The sequence below is a fragment of the Arabidopsis lyrata genome (genome assembly GCF_000004255.2).
Source record: "Arabidopsis lyrata subsp. lyrata unplaced genomic scaffold ARALYscaffold_7, whole genome shotgun sequence".
Classification (NCBI taxonomy): Eukaryota; Viridiplantae; Streptophyta; class Magnoliopsida; order Brassicales; family Brassicaceae; genus Arabidopsis; species Arabidopsis lyrata.
The window spans coordinates 22,034,925-22,050,364 of record NW_003302549.1 but is presented as its reverse complement, the minus strand read 5'-3'; the positions used below and the strand labels follow the sequence as shown (position 1 = coordinate 22,050,364).

The 15,440-nt window shown below is 35.4% G+C and overlaps 3 protein-coding genes and 1 pseudogene across 3 annotated transcripts; 3 read left to right on the top strand and 1 right to left on the bottom strand.

Annotated features, from left to right (window-relative positions):
• Nucleotides 1-455: 455 nt before the first annotated feature.
• Nucleotides 456-2,845, top strand: LOC9306754 (glycosyltransferase family 92 protein RCOM_0530710). The gene is made up of 3 exons (XM_021019267.1): nucleotides 456-664; nucleotides 805-964; nucleotides 1,049-2,845. Exons 2-3 carry the CDS (start codon nucleotides 835-837, stop codon nucleotides 2,659-2,661), a joined length of 1,743 nt encoding a protein of 580 aa, XP_020874926.1. The 5' UTR covers nucleotides 456-664; nucleotides 805-834; the 3' UTR covers nucleotides 2,662-2,845.
• A 1,265-nt stretch (nucleotides 2,846-4,110) lies between these two features.
• Nucleotides 4,111-4,553, top strand: LOC9304712 (arabinogalactan peptide 24). Its single transcript, XM_021019004.1, has one exon. The coding sequence runs from the start codon at nucleotides 4,196-4,198 to the stop codon at nucleotides 4,400-4,402; it is 207 nt and encodes a 68-aa protein (XP_020874663.1). The 5' UTR covers nucleotides 4,111-4,195; the 3' UTR covers nucleotides 4,403-4,553.
• A 393-nt stretch (nucleotides 4,554-4,946) lies between these two features.
• Nucleotides 4,947-9,461, bottom strand: LOC9306753 (AUGMIN subunit 6). Its single transcript, XM_002868593.2, has 13 exons — nucleotides 9,144-9,461; nucleotides 8,972-9,028; nucleotides 8,775-8,869; nucleotides 8,404-8,554; nucleotides 8,175-8,300; nucleotides 7,922-8,078; nucleotides 7,743-7,803; nucleotides 7,346-7,664; nucleotides 7,067-7,192; nucleotides 6,475-6,636; nucleotides 6,134-6,383; nucleotides 5,423-5,887; nucleotides 4,947-5,207 (listed from the first exon to the last, which is right to left on the bottom strand). Exons 1-13 carry the CDS (start codon nucleotides 9,357-9,359, stop codon nucleotides 5,167-5,169), a joined length of 2,226 nt encoding a protein of 741 aa, XP_002868639.1. The 5' UTR covers nucleotides 9,360-9,461; the 3' UTR covers nucleotides 4,947-5,166.
• A 4,203-nt stretch (nucleotides 9,462-13,664) lies between these two features.
• LOC9306752 lies at nucleotides 13,665-15,427 on the top strand (annotated as a pseudogene).
• Nucleotides 15,428-15,440: the final 13 nt, after the last annotated feature.

The window sequence follows — 15,440 nt, the reverse complement described above, 5'->3', positions numbered from 1 at the left end:
TGTCTATACATATTATAAATTTATAAACACTCACTCTTCGAATGCATATTACTACGACAGACACTATACGGTATAACGTGGATAATTACATGTATTGTATTATTGAGCTTGTATTATTGTGCTAATGATTTGTGACAAAAAAAAAGTATTTGTGACAATAAAACCAAATAGTTTTAGATATTTTATTGGTTTTTTTTAAAAGGAAAGACCTCTGCCGACCCGGTAAATTTGGGTGCCCTAAGCAAAAGTAAAGCCATAAAAAAAAAATTCTTTTAAATTAGATTTTTACCATTAAAAAGAATGTTGTAGTTGTCTCTAAAAGCCAACAATATTTTTAAAAGGCCCTACAAAAATTATTGTATATAAGAAAACTTAACAAATTTTTAGGTAAAAAGTCCCTCAAATTTTGAGGCCCTAATAGGTGGCTTGCCCTCTGCGCCGGCCCGAAAGACAGATAGATAAACCGGTCGAACCGGTTGGTTTAGCACAATAAGCGGTCTTTATCTTAAACCTTCAACATCAAAGTTCGTAAATTTCCATAAACGTCTTTGAGCACCGAAGAAGAAAGTTGAAAATTCCCAAAGAAACACACACACAAAAAAAAAGGCAAAACCTAAACCCCATATTTATCTGTCTTTTTTCTTTATCAGAGAATTTTAAAAAGGTAAAAAATAGATTATTCTATTCTTTCAGAAAATTTTTATCGACCTAAAATCTTCGTAGCCTGCGACAAAGAGAGAGACTAAGAAAGAACTAAAATATTTTGCTTCATCTAATTACTTTTTTTTTGGATTTAATTCTCAGCCATCGCCGCCGTTTTCGGCGGTGTAAAAGATGAAGAACCGTAGGAAACGCGGTGGTTTAAGCGGTGGCGACGTCGTTGTTTCATGGAGAAGATTTTTCCGATTTGTTTCTTTGTTCGTCTTCTCCTTCGTTCTCTTCTCTGCTTTGTTTATCTTCTTCGGTAATCAAACAATTAATGACAACCGTTTTTATTTTATTTATTATTACTTAATGCTTAATACTAATTACTATTTGTATAAATCAGGGAAAATTCGACCGGTGGTGCGGTCATCGGTCAACGCAGTTCTCCGTGGTTCTGTACCGGCGGTTAAGGTGGTGACGATCCATGAAGCAGTTGAGTTTCCCGACCAAACATTGATTTTCCTAAAATACCCTCCATATTCTCGGTTATTTACAAAAGAGGACCTCTTTTGCGTTTTCTCCGACGTAAACGATTCGTCTAAACTATTTAAAGAGCTTCCGTACGCGGTGGAAACCGACGACTATGGCCGTCACATCGTACGGTGTTCAGCCGTTCCACGTGGCAATACCGTATCCCTCGCCGTTTCGAGATGGACGGTTGATAATAGTAATCTCCAAGTAGGGCTCACACACCGATGGGATTGGCTGGTGTACGACGCCGTGATCGACGACGACAATTCCACGGTGGTTTTTGTCAAGGGGCTTAATCTACGGCCAGGAAAGGTTGCTGACGTGTCGAGGTATGAGTGCGTGTACGGTTGGGATTTCACGAAGCCCAAACTTTTGCTTAGAGCACAAGTTATCTCTGCGGCCCAAGAGATCGTACGATGCAAAACGCCACTAACTGTATTAGACGGCCCAAGAAAGGCCCAATCTCAACCGGTGAAAGTTTCGGTGAGGATTAAAGGAAGTGGGATGCTTCCTTCTGTTGCCCACCCAATTAAACGTCCGGGTCGGGTCAAAGACACGAAAACGTTTGAGACGTGTGTTTGCACCATGACGCGAAACGCAGCAAACGTTTTGAGAGAATGGGTAATATACCACGCCGGAATCGGCGTTCAACGGTGGTTCATCTACGACAACAACAGCGACGACGACATTGTTTCAGAGATCAAGAATCTAGAAAATCGCGGTTACAACATCTCGAGACATTTTTGGCCGTGGATCAAAACTCAAGAAGCAGGATTCGCCAGTTGCGCGATTCGAGCAAAGAGCGATTGCGATTGGGTCGCGTTTATAGACGTCGACGAGTTCTTCTACATCCCCTCTGGTCAAACCTTAACCGACGTAATCAGAAATCACACAACATCGTCCGGGGAGATCGGTGAAATTCGAACGCCGTGTCACAGTTTCGGACCGTCGGGACTTAGCGATCCACCGGGCGGTGGAGTCACGGCGGCGTATACGTGTCGTATGGCGTTACCGGAGAGACATAAGAGCATAATTAGACCGGAGTCGCTAAACGCGACGCTGATAAACGTCGTGCATCATTTTCACTTAAAAGAAGGATTCGCGTTCGCTGACGTGGATAAGGGTATGATGGTAATTAACCACTATAAATATCAGGTTTGGGAGATATTTAAAGAGAAGTTTAAAAGGAGAGTGGCGACTTACGTGGCGGATTGGCAAAACGAAGAGAATGTCGGGTCGAAAGATCGGGCACCCGGTTTAGGGACCCGACCCGTTGAACCGTCTGATTGGGCTGAGAGGTTTTGTGAAGTGAGAGATATTGGGCTTAGGGATTGGGTGTTGGATAATTTCAGGGACCGTAAAACGCAGCGTTTAGTATGGGAGAGAGAAGCGAGGAGAGTGGAAGATGAAGTTATAGTTCAAATGGGCTCATGGGCCGATAAAAGGGTTGGTCGGAAGAGGAAAAAACAATTGAAAGCCCAATAGATTTTGTTTTTTTTTCGTTTTTTTGTTTCCTAATTTTTTCCACGGTGAAAATAATGTAGAGATTAGTCCGATTTGTAAATATTGATTGCTTCCCGGGGGAAAAAAAAAAAGAAGACGAAACAAATGTTATACTCTTTACTTAATAAGTTAATTAAAAAACCCTCAATGTAGATTTATATTTTAATTTTAGTTTTATCAAGAAGAAACTTGATGGTGATTATGATTATCGACTTATCATTGTCATAATATTGTTACACCAATCATTATTATAATGTCATCAGTCGGCGTTTTGTTTCCCACATGGCTAGCTATAATCCAGGTTTTATTTTCTTGCAAAAAGAAACCACCTGTTCTAATTGTATTTTTTGCATTAATTCTTGATTTTATTTTATTATATTTTTAACATCTCATTAATTCTTGATTAGACTAAAATTTGTTAAGCATAGTAAATTTATCTTCTCGTATCTTATTGAATAACGTCATTATACTCATTTTTCCCTGATTTATCTAATTAAAAAAAAAGTGAGTAATTATGATTAAATTTATATTAGCCAAAATCCCGAGAGCGAAATATGTGCTTATTATAATCATATTCATGTTCACGTATATATGGAATCTTCTTCTAGAATTTTCCTTACCAAAAACTAATTCGGCTCCACGTCTTTTTTTTCCTTAAAACACAATCGAGTTTTTAATTCTTAATTCTGTCTAATCCATAATTTATTATATTATTTAGGAATAATAAATGCTATGATAATTTAAAGGTTAATTTGTTTTTATGAATCTAATTTTTTACCTTCATTGCCTACCCCATAAGATGCCATAAACAATAGTTCACTTTATGACAAAGATAATTCACTATTAAAAACTTTCTGATTCTGCAAAATATTTACCATATTTTTCCTTCTTTTTTTTTTTGGTTTTAAATCCAAATTATTGACCAATTATAGGAACGTGATAGAGAGAATCATATAATCTTAATATTTAGCAATAATAAATGTTATGAGTCCAATAACTAAAGTTTATTTTGTTTTAATGAGGCTAATTTGTTACCCTTCATTGCCCACCCATAAGAAGCCATAAACAATAAATCACTTTATGACAAGATAAAACTCAATTATTCACTTTTAAAAACTTTATGATTCTGCAAAATATTTACATCTTTTTTTTGCTTCTTTTTTTTTTTTGAAAGCCAAATTATTGGCCAATTATAGGAACATTTTTTTTTTTTGAAAAACCAATTATAGGAACATGATAGACAGAAAATCAAATATAATCTTAAACAGCTGTCTTGATTTGGGTCTAAAGCCAGGGCCAATTCAACAAAAAAATAGAAACAAATCTTATTTTTAGACCCAAATTTTGAAAAATCTTATTTTAAGATATTGTAATTAATTTCAATATATCATAAACAAAACCTTTTTCTCTATATATAAACAAATCCCACAAACCTATTTACACAACAAACAACACAAATCTTTTTCTCATTCATCAAAAAAAAAACCAAAACAAAACTCAAACGTTTTTGACGAAGATGATGATGAAGAAGATGTTTGTTCAGATCGCTGTGGTTTGCCTATTGGCGACGATCGCCGTTGTGTCCGCTCATGAAGGTCACCACCACCATGCTCCGGCTCCAGCACCAGGACCCGCATCTAGCTCAGCCGTTGTTTCGGCCACCAATATGTTCACCGTCTTGGCTATTGCCGCCGTGGCTCTCGTCGTTGGTTCCAACCATTAAGTTGGTTATTACATTCGTCTTTTTGTTTCAGTTTCTATGAATTGTTCTCTTGACTTTTAATATTTTTTTGAAAATTTCTCATTTGTTTTATAACTCTCTCCATGTTGATCTGATTTCTTGAATAAAATAAAAGTTTATTGAACGTTTGTTATTCTTTAGCTACGAGATCTTCAAAAACAATTGAATTCTTGTGAAAACAATGTTTAATTTTACGAAACCAATCTATAATCAGCCAATTATTCATAATAAGGTTTCTTGAAATTGAATAAACAAAATATTACTCATTAGATTTTTTTTTTTGGTATGAAAAATATTACTCATTAGATAGAAACAGGAGTAAATTACACAAAACACATAGTACATGAAATTGAATATTCGGAGGAGAAGTCAGTAACAAAATATTGTGATAAACTCTTAAGTGATTTAGGGAAAAAAAGAATGGCAGATCAAACTCTTCTTCTCTATTTTCTTTACATCTAAAAAAACTAAAGCAAAATAATCAAATCTGTTATTTTTAGAAAAACCAAATATTAGAGAGCAATGCTTTCTACCTGAGCTAGAGTTTTTTTTTTTTACACACAAACAAATAGTGATATATCATCATGATTCATTCATCAAGAGTCAGTCCCCATTACCAACAAATCCAAGATAAATTAAGAAAGCCTTGTTAAATGGTAAATAACTGAAACACCTGTGTCAGACCGAGAGATCGATCACAGACCGAGAACAATCGTTGAAGAAACACAAGGCTTCTTCGGTTCTTCCTAATGCTCCATTAAAGCGGCTTCGGTTTCAGACAGAGGAGCTGCAAAAGGAAAGTGAAATGTGTAATAAACTTCATCAACTCTGTGAATGACACCAATGTCAGATCCTAGATGCTGTGATTTTGCGATCTACGTATATACTTAGAGAAAAATCTACACACCGGTTTTTCTATATTATCGGCCATTTCTTGCGTTCTTCTATTTAGATGATTAGGCTACCATTAAACGTATGTGACTATGAGGATGATCAACGTACCTAACAAGTCTTCATAGGCATCTGATAATAGGGACGAGTCCATTAGTAAAGGTGGGGAAAATACTTGATCATCAACATCGTAAAACGATTGTTGTGCATCAGAAGCTACACTGTTTGATCCAGCAACCGAGAGAAACCCATTTCCGTTATCGTAATCTTTGAATGAATCTAGATCATCAAACGTGTCAGGTATATCGCTGTACTTGCTTGGCGCAAAGCTATCAGGAACATTGGGTTCAAGAAACGAAGGCTCGCTCATAGAGGTAAGTGCCCTCGACCCTCTGGGAGGCAGGGCTTTGGTTTCTGATGGAAAACGGGAAAAGCCAGTTGCTGAAAGAGGTACAAAATAATGCTCGGAGCCCTCATCGGATTGACTGTCCCGTGATGATCCTGCTGAAGAAGGAATCAATAAAGCCGCTTCCCTCACAGATTTCTTTAGGTTCTGGACAAAAGAGCTGCTTGTATCTGAAACCAAAATTAGAGCGTAAATTTGAATTAGGAGATAACACATGAAGTAAATAAACTAGATTCTCTTACAAACGGATATGGAGAAAATGAGCTACTCATTAGATTAGTTAGAACTGTAATAGGCCTAGAATGGATGATTGGTACCAAAACTAAAAGCTTGAAAAATTCACATCAGCAGAATCTTCTTTTGATATACAACTACATATGTTTCGTTCTAATAAAGAAGGTAATCATGTAACAAACCAGTCGGTAAGTTGTCTGGTCGAGCATTTGATAGTGCTTGGTCTGTAGAGTTCTTCTCTGACAAGCTTTCCATTTTATTGACCTGAGAAGCCATTGTCTGTCGCTTTTGTCCATTTCCTCCTTTACCAGAAGAAGTAGGAGTAGAGCTAAATAACTGTGGAAGCTTTAATGTAGGACTAGCTGAGACCTTCTCGAGCTGAACATTAGACATTGTTGAGGTCAACTCAGCAACATCATTGGATACACCATCCTGTATCACAAGGAAAAAATGTACATGAGCGTCTCAATTCTCAATAAATTATGCGTCGAAATAGAATAAAAATTAAGCCTTCCACTGCTACCATAATTCTCCCACTGCCCTGAGATTGTAGAAGTGAAGATGCTTGCCCATTACTTCTCGTAACTGGAGGCAAGGTCGGGGGAAGACTATTAACCATCTCAGTACATTCCGATATGGATTTTTGTAGGGCTGGAGAAACTTCCTTTAACTGGTTGATAAGAACCTGCATATAGTGTGCCATCAGTAAGAACATAGTAGAGATTGAGCCAGTACATATGAGCTCGATGCATAAGAAAGGTTTTCGGAGCATGCTCCAAGAGATCCTACAAACAGCGTGGTGATATAAAAGATCTCACAACTTTTTGATACTCTCTCAAGACAAGCTGAATAAGAATATCCACCATCATTATGGAACTTCAGGAATCTCCAATAAAACAGAATTGCTAGAAAAGAAGAATTTTTAGTTTTTTTTTTTTTTGTGACATGATGCGGATACTCTCAATAAGCTTTGTTTCCTTGACATTTTTCATCAATGCCTTTAAAGAAAAGCAGCTTTCTTATACTGTATATATGTTTATACATTGTGCATTTGACTTCCATAGTTGGCCAAAAGATATTTCTAAATAAGGGAACGAACAAGCTACCATATTTACCTGAAAGCTAGCTAAATGTTGTTGATGTTCAGTCAAAGTTGCAGCCAATGATTCAACATGCCCACTTGTACCACCATCACTCGCAGTTCGCAAAATATCTGGACCATCCCCATCATTTGCTTTAGCCTAGAAACATGTACAGATGGAAAATAAGTAATCCTGGATTCCTCATAGAAAACAGTGTGTGGACGATTAAGCAGTGAGGGACATTGTATAATTTGCGAAAATGATAAAACGTACTCTCAGTGAAAACCCACAACAAGACATGAGAAGACATACCAGAAGAAGAGACTGCTTATGAATACGCTGTAATGCATGTGTCCAGCGCCTTATGACTTCCGCTACATCGACTGTCTGGTTGATCTTTCCACCTCTATCATCTACTCGAGAAAGTGTTTCATCACTTGCTTGTGAGCTGGCTGTTTCAAAACTGTCTCCTAAAGAGTGGTCATGCATGTTTGTGTACGATCCATCACTTAGTTCTTTGTCATCCGCAAGTGAAGCTGAATCATCTGAATGGGCAGAGAGTAATTCTGCACAAGGAACTTGAGAACTCTGATCCATCGCTGCAAGTAGGGCCGATCCTGAAATTCGATATCTACAAATCAAAGAAAACCAGACATCAGTAAATGGGTAAGTGGAGTTCAGGCCATGCGACATACAAGAAGCCAGTTACCTATGCTCCCTGTGAGCTATCAAATCCTCAATGGGACCTGACGCAAGTACTTCATGCTGGCCTGAAGATAGTGACAAAAAACAAAACTATAAACTATATGACTCCTGCATAATTCCATATTTTGAGTACTTATCTCTGTATTAACTCGTAATGACAAATAGAACAGCAAAAAACCTTACCTTTACGAGCCATTATAGAATCCCATAACCTAGTTGCCTTTGAAACTAGATGAGAATTCTGACTGGAGCTAGACACAAGGTCATCCCAGACTTCTCCTTCCTGCTTCACTTTGTTTCTCAAATCGTTAAGTTTTTCTAGTTCCTGTTGCAGGTAAGCCTGATGCCAAACAAAAAGAAATTGAAATGCATCAATAAAAGCCATAGTAACCAGACAAGATTATTGAGTACTTCGCACCAAAAAATAACACCTTACCTCTTCAGCACAGAGACCACGGAACTCTGCAGTCATCTCATGTGCTAAATTAGACCACATGGCCTGTCTTTGTACCGCAGTCTCTGCATTTTTAAGAAACCGACGACGCTCAAGCACTATCCGGGCCTGAAAATCCATTTCTATGTTATCCCGTGCACTAGCCAACAAGGTTCACATAGACCAGTGGAAGTATAACACAAAATCTTTAAGGTAATGCTTTTGGTACTACCTTGGTTACAGGAAGCAAAGTAGCTGCATGCGAGAAAGATACGTCAGTTAGAGAAGAAGGTAGAGGATTGGAAGCTACATCAGCAGGAAATGTCCGCCTATGAACTTCTCTTAATGCATGCAATGAAAGTTGCCATAAGAGCTCCACAAATCTGCAAACAAAACAGGAGGTACCACATATACATATCAGATCACCTAATGCTGCTCAATTACCTGGACCATCAGATAAACCCCAAGAGCTTAATATAAAGCCTAAAATGCCCAACGAATACGAAACAGAAATGACTAACTAGTTGCTCATTATTAAGAACTAGAAAGAAACCAAAATGAACATAAACACAAGAATCACATCACAGCGTAGCATCAACCAACCTTGGACCACAGCAAGTGGCTAGTGATGAAACCCTCGAATTACTCCTTGGTAATGCCCCTTGTGATTCAAGCTCGCTTATAATCGCTTGAACAACCTTTCAGATGAAAAATTCTAGTGTTAAGTAAACTACGAATTCAATAAGAAAACAAATTGCTCACAAACACTAAAGAAACTTGATTTCTCAAGCCCTCTTTACCTTACGAAAATCGCGAGATTGAGCCGAATCGAAAATTGGCCAAACCTTATCAAAATCCTGAGAGATCAAGCCAAACCAAAATCAAACAACTGATTCCAAAACCCAGAATTTCAAAATCAATTTCGTGACGAGTGAGGCGAGAGAGAGAGAGACAGTGAAGAGAGAATCGTACCTTTGAAGATTGAGCAGGGCCACGAAGAGAAGAGAGGATGAAGTATAGAAGCTGTTCACCGAGCTTTGGATTGGAATGGCGAAATAACCCGACCCGAGGCGTGCCATTGGAGGCTCCGAGACCGATCACGTTCGGATCCAAACCTAAAAGCAAACAGTTTGTGTACATTGCACTCTCGAGCTCAAGTTCTCTCTCCTTCTCTCTGTCCATCGTCATCACCGTCGTCGTCTCCGATCTTCTTCTCGTTTTTTTTTTTCCTTTTCGATTTTTTTTCCCCTTTTAATTGAATCTCGATCGAAATGTGTTGTTTCCGGCGACTTTTTAAATTTTAATCCCTCAACATTAATAATTTATAGAAATTACCCTTAAGTTTTATTGAAGATCCCAACTTTGACATCAAAATTTATATGCGGAATCAGACAAAACAAATACGACAAGTGAAAAGAAAAATGAACGATGCAAAACTTGAATAGTAATAAATTATAAGAATCAATGATATATGATAGTTTGTTTTAACACTTTTTAAAAAAAGTTTAAACGTAGTTTTTATATATTTTATAATTAAAGATAGTAATAATATTATATATTTTATAATTAAAGATAGTAATTAAGGATATTTTATAATTAAAGATAGTAATATGTACTCATTTGAATAATATTATATTTGTGGTGGTTGGATGTAAACAGTGTGAACATATACAACAACAGGAACAAATAGCATTTTTTGTTAAAAACCAAATTTTCAAAAATTTATACTATAATTTAAAATAGTGATACTAAAATATAATCATTATAATTTACATAAGAATTGTGTTATATTTCGCAATAAACAAAAAACTACATTGTACTTTACTCTTATTTACAAACTAAACATATTTTTGACACAACATTTAAGATATAAGATAATAGATTTAAAGATCAGTGAGATTTTTGGATTCCCAACAACACAAAACCACCCGAGAAAAGAAATTTATAAGACATTGCAACGATATGGATCGTATTACTATAAACAGAAGTAATAGGGGTGAAACGTGAGTTTTAAAGACTAGAGCACTAACTTTGTAAAATACTTTGGACTTTATCCCGACAACACGTCAATTAACCATTAGGCATTTTCAAATGAAAATGCGAGGCTAAAGCTAATGTGCGCCTACGGCATTGTCAACAAATCACAACAAGCCACGTCACAAATGTTTACCATATCTGGTTTTATTGTTTTTAAAGTAAAAATCTCAATGGTTGGATAATAATAATAGAAATTAAACCGGATATATGACTTCAAACATTGTTAACAGTTTTGTAAATTCGTAAAAGGACCAATAAAATGTATACTTTGTTATATTGCAGCAAACTTAATATTTGGGTTATTTAAAAGATTTTGATTTTGGAGCAAATTTATTATTCATGTGAGATGCTATTGGATTTACTAATACTGCCAATTGTAATATGGAGATATAATTTTGTATTGGTACAACGGAACCTGGTGGATTTAAAATAGACACTGTACGCGTTTTGTTGTTATTAAATTTGCATTATCGGTCCAACGGTCGGCTTTTATGATTTTGTGTAGTATTTTATATGTTAATCTATCTATTATCCTTGAATTTGAACCAAAGCAAACACATAAGTAGGACGATTGCTTAAATTTAAATTATCGTGCATCTTATTCTATTTATACATGCCAAACATAGTTATAGGTTTTATACTAGATTAACAAAAATGACGTATTAAAAGTTCTGAAAATTCTATTTAATATTTTTAGGTCTTTTAGAAAATATAAGTCATTTTGAAATCATAGATTCTTTTTTAAATATTGTTTCTTAGCTGGTATATTCAAAATCTCAGGTTTTGATTATATATAACAAAAATACACCAGTCATGTATATAATTTGACATTGCTATTTTTTTCAGAGTATTGTTGAATTATTATAATGCAAGTGTTTTTTTACTATAATGCAAGTTTTTGTTTTACCATTAATATTTTTCATATATTTATAAATATATAAACCGACCATGTATCTATCCCTTGATATCTTCTTTGTGTATATATAGGTTATAACTTATAAGACAAAGAACTTGGCATTCTCAGTTCTCACAGGTTTTCTTTTATGTATTTTACTAGATTTGAACCCGCGGTACACCGCGGGGCTATAATTTTTTTTTAAAAATCTAAATATAATTAGTTTTGTTTATTAATAGAGAGTATAATAAAATATTTCGACCTATTTTATAAATGTACCATCCATATATCTATATTAATAATTTTGAGTATATTAATTGTGTTTTAGGTTTAAATGGTATATCTATATATACACTTAAACGACATTTGGCTTTCTTCTTCTTCTTGCCTTAGTTTAGGAGAAAGATTTTTCTTGCGGTACACCGCGGAGCTATTATTTTTTTAAAAAAAATTTCTCCTTAAACTTCCAAATCTAGATTTTACCCCGCGGTACACCGCGGGTCAATTTTTTTATAACTAAAAAATTATTTTGCAAAATTTTAAGTTGTATTTGTTTTGTTAATATTGTTTATTTTGTTTAGTGTTTCTGATTTTATAATTAAATTTTGATTTTTAACTCTAGGATAATATTTGTTATTTTTATTAAACATCATTTGTTATTTTTTTTGAATAATATTTTTATCCACTACGGGTTGCAGGTTCATGCGGATAAGCCCGTAGAGAGTTGCGGATTTGCGGATCGACCCGCCAAAAGAGAAGCTATCTTTTGAAACCCTTTGTTTTGTTTAGAGGTTTTAAGAAAATATCTAGGCCTGGGCATTCGGGTACCCATTCGGGTTCGGTTCTTTTTTTTCTGGTATCGGGTCTATTCGGGTAGGGGTCAAGACCCATTCGGGTATTCTAAAAATTCGGTTCGGGTTCGGGTCGGTTCGGGTATTTTAATAAAAAAAGCAAAATACCCGAAAATAACCAAAAATACCCGGAATATTTTCGGGTTCGGATCGGGTTTGGGTTTTTAACTCATATATACCCAAATCTAACCGAAATACCCGATTTCTCGAAAATACATTGGTTACTCTTTACCCAAATATAACCAAAAATATCTAAAATACCTAATATATTCGGTTTTATGATTGTAATTTTAGGTATTTTGGGTATTATAAAAATAAAAATAACTAATATTTTTAGGTGTATATTTGTATTCGGGTACATTCGGGTACATTCGGGTATTGGATTCGGTTCGGGTTTTTTTCGGGTAGGAGGTTAGGACCCATTCGGGTATTTTTAAAAATCGGGTTCGGGTTCGGTTCGGGTATTGTTCGGGTTTTTCGGTTCGGGTATTCGGTTCCGGGTATTTTGCCCAGGCCTAAAAATATCCCTAAAAAATAATTTTTCATTATATGAAAAAAAGAAGTAGAAGAAATTGTAGTATCAACATTCCCGATTTTTACATCACTTTTTTTTTTTTTGTCATCTGGATTTATTATTTATTGCAAATTCTGAGAACTGTTACAATTAATTTTTTTTTTTGCAGATAAAAATCAGAAGTTAACTAAGTCGAGATTTTTAAAAAGATTGTGTAGAGATTTTTGGTAAATTGTTGAGAACATATTTGATTTCAGAATCTTTACGTAAATAGATAAGGAAAGATTTTGTAGAGACTTTTGCTAAATATATGAGAAATGAATTTCAATTAAAAATCTTTACTTAAATAAAACAAATCTAAATAATTAATGCTAGTGGCATGTCATTGTAAATACTTCTCAACTTCAGGATTTATTTGCTAATTGTGATCCAAAAATGTATATATAGAAGTACTATAGTTGATTGGTAGATTAATAATACTCCACAGTGTAACTTAGAAGCAAACCAAGGACCATTGCCTAAGGACAACCGAGGTAACTAGTTTTTCTTCTTCCATTTTTTCCTTCACTTAATCGAAACACCGGTCTAATATTTTTTTTTGCTTAAGTATATTCTACGTTTTTTTTTATTGTAATATTACCTTTTGTAATCCTATGTTTTTATATATTTATTTTTCGATTTTGCAATTTTTTTTTTTTATTATTTATGATACTTAAACCGCTCTCACCAATGGAAACAGATTTATTACCAGTATCATACAAAATCTTAAACAATAAACAAACATTAAAATTAATATTAGAAAATTGTTAATGATACTCTATGAGTACCAACTATGTGCATGCTCTAAATCTCTAGCAACAGTTTCAACCATATACCTTTCTATATAAAATCAATTCTTATTTGTAAATCATCAGGTTCCTCCTTCTCACGTATCTCGCCTACTTAAATGGATCAGATAGGTTCCTCCTTCAGTCCTTCTCACGTATCTCGCCTACTTAAATGGATCAGATTCTACAAACTCTTTTTCACACAAGAAAAATTATAACAGATTTTGGAAAGACTATATATTGAGTAATGTGGGTTTAGGAAGATGGACCAAGAAGAGAGATCTAGAGGGCAAATGTTTAACTTGAGAAAGCCCAAATAATATTTGTACGATTAATCTCCTCAACAAGGATTAATAACAACGCATCGATAGCAAAATAAATGAAAAAACAAACAAACAAGAAAGGTAAATAAAACGAAAAAGGGAAAGCGAATCAGACCTAGTTTACCATGCCGTCTAATACAAGCAAAACATAATAAAACCCTAGAGTATTGGTGTAGTTTTCATTGAGACAAAGATGTTAGGACGGCTTTTGATTATACTCGGCTCGATATCGTTGGGACAAAAATCAATATCTAGTGCCCGACAATTTGTGAAGAAAAGAGCCATAAGCTCTCGGAGAGATGGAGGAGGTGAAGATATGATCAGTGCATTGCCAGACGATTTGCTCGTGAGGATTTTGTTATTGGTTCCAACAAAGGATGCAGTGGCTACTATGATTTTGTCAAAACGATGGCTGTCTATTTGGACGATGGTACCACGACTCGAGTACATAGATAGTACTCACAAAAAAAAAGATTTCTTGGCCGTTTATTTGGCGCAAGTGAGCGAGAACCACAGTCTATTTGGTGGTTTCTTAACGAGTCATTGCGACTCCACAAGGCACCTATATTAGAAAGTTTGGATATAGAACTCGGTCCACATTGTCCTGTTGATGCTAACGTGGGAAAGTGGATAGCAAATGCGGTTGATCGTAGGGTTCGTGAACTAGGGTTCCAGCTCATGTGGTCCGCAGGACCTACTAGCTTGCCCAAAAGCCTTTATACATGTGATACGCTTGTGTATCTCCGTCTTTCCAACAAGGTTTTTGTAGATGTTTCTTCTCCGGTATGCCTCCCATCCCTCAAACGTCTTCACCTTGTCTCTGTGGTGTACAAAGATGAAGATTCTGTTGTTAGGCTCTTATCGAGTTGTCCTATTCTCAAATATTTGTATGTGTTGCGGCATGACCAAGACAACGTGACCAATTTTAGTGTAAAAGTGCCATCTTTAGAGACCTTAACGTATTGTAATGTGAAACCAAAAGTAGTCGGCGAAGAAGATGTACAAGATATTGGAGGATCTTTGGCCATAGATTCTAAGATTTTAAAGGAATTCGCGATCATAGATACTTCGCCAAACTCGTGCTCGATTGAGCCTTGATAAAGCAGTTATCTACGTTTATAGTTACCCTAATGACAAATTTATGAGATCTCTTTCCTCAGTCTGATATCTCGAGATATATCTACGCGTTACAACGGTACTTTTAACCTCACTTTTATTTATTTATTGTTATGATCACATTTCTAGCGTTTACTAACTATGTGTTGTTGTGTTCGTTCCAGGTTCCGTGTTGTCACGCCATTAACTTCTCACAGCTTATATAGAGTGTAATATACGTCCTTATAATTTAGATTGGTTTGAGCCATTAGTGTCTTTGCTTCAAAATTCTCCTGAACTGAAAGTTCTTCTCATCGACCAGGTTCGTGCCTGGCATGCATTAACAAAAGTAAAACTTCAAAATTAGCAAACATATTAACTATATTCCTTGATGTTGCTTCACAGACATTTGAGACCAAGGCTTCTCCACTTTCTTTCAAGCAACCGAATGATGTTCCACTATGCTTGTCAACCAAACTCAAGATCTTTGAGTGGAACGAATATGGAGGAACAAGCGAAGAGAAACATGTATTAAGTTACATTCTTGCCAACTCCAAATGTTTAAAGAGAGCTGGAATCTCTTTGAAATCAACCTGGAAATGGAATAAAAAAAAGATAATGAAGGAGTTAAAATCCATTTATAGGATTTCAACATCATCTCAGCTTCTCTTCTCCACTCAATTGGAGTTTGAGGCCAAAGTTGATAAGAAGTAACTAATTACTCTAT

What these genes read in the sequence shown, in the direction of transcription:
- LOC9306754 (XM_021019267.1), top strand. Translation starts at nt 835, where the DNA reads ATGAAGAACCGTAGGAAACGCGGTGGTTTAAGCGGTGGCGACGTCGTT. An exon ending in TGCTTTGTTTATCTTCTTCG is followed by an intron (nt 965 to 1,048) that starts GTAATCAAACAA and finishes TGTATAAATCAG; the next exon opens with GGAAAATTCGACCGGTGGTG.
- LOC9304712 (XM_021019004.1), top strand. Translation starts at nt 4,196, where the DNA reads ATGATGATGAAGAAGATGTTTGTTCAGATCGCTGTGGTTTGCCTATTG.
- LOC9306753 (XM_002868593.2), bottom strand. Translation starts at nt 9,359, where the DNA reads ATGACGATGGACAGAGAGAAGGAGAGAGAACTTGAGCTCGAGAGTGCA. An exon ending in GTGGTCTCTGTGCTGAAGAG is followed by an intron (nt 8,079 to 8,174) that starts GTAAGGTGTTAT and finishes GTTTGGCATCAG; the next exon opens with GCTTACCTGCAACAGGAACT. An exon ending in ATAGCTCACAGGGAGCATAG is followed by an intron (nt 7,665 to 7,742) that starts GTAACTGGCTTC and finishes TTTGATTTGTAG; the next exon opens with ATATCGAATTTCAGGATCGG.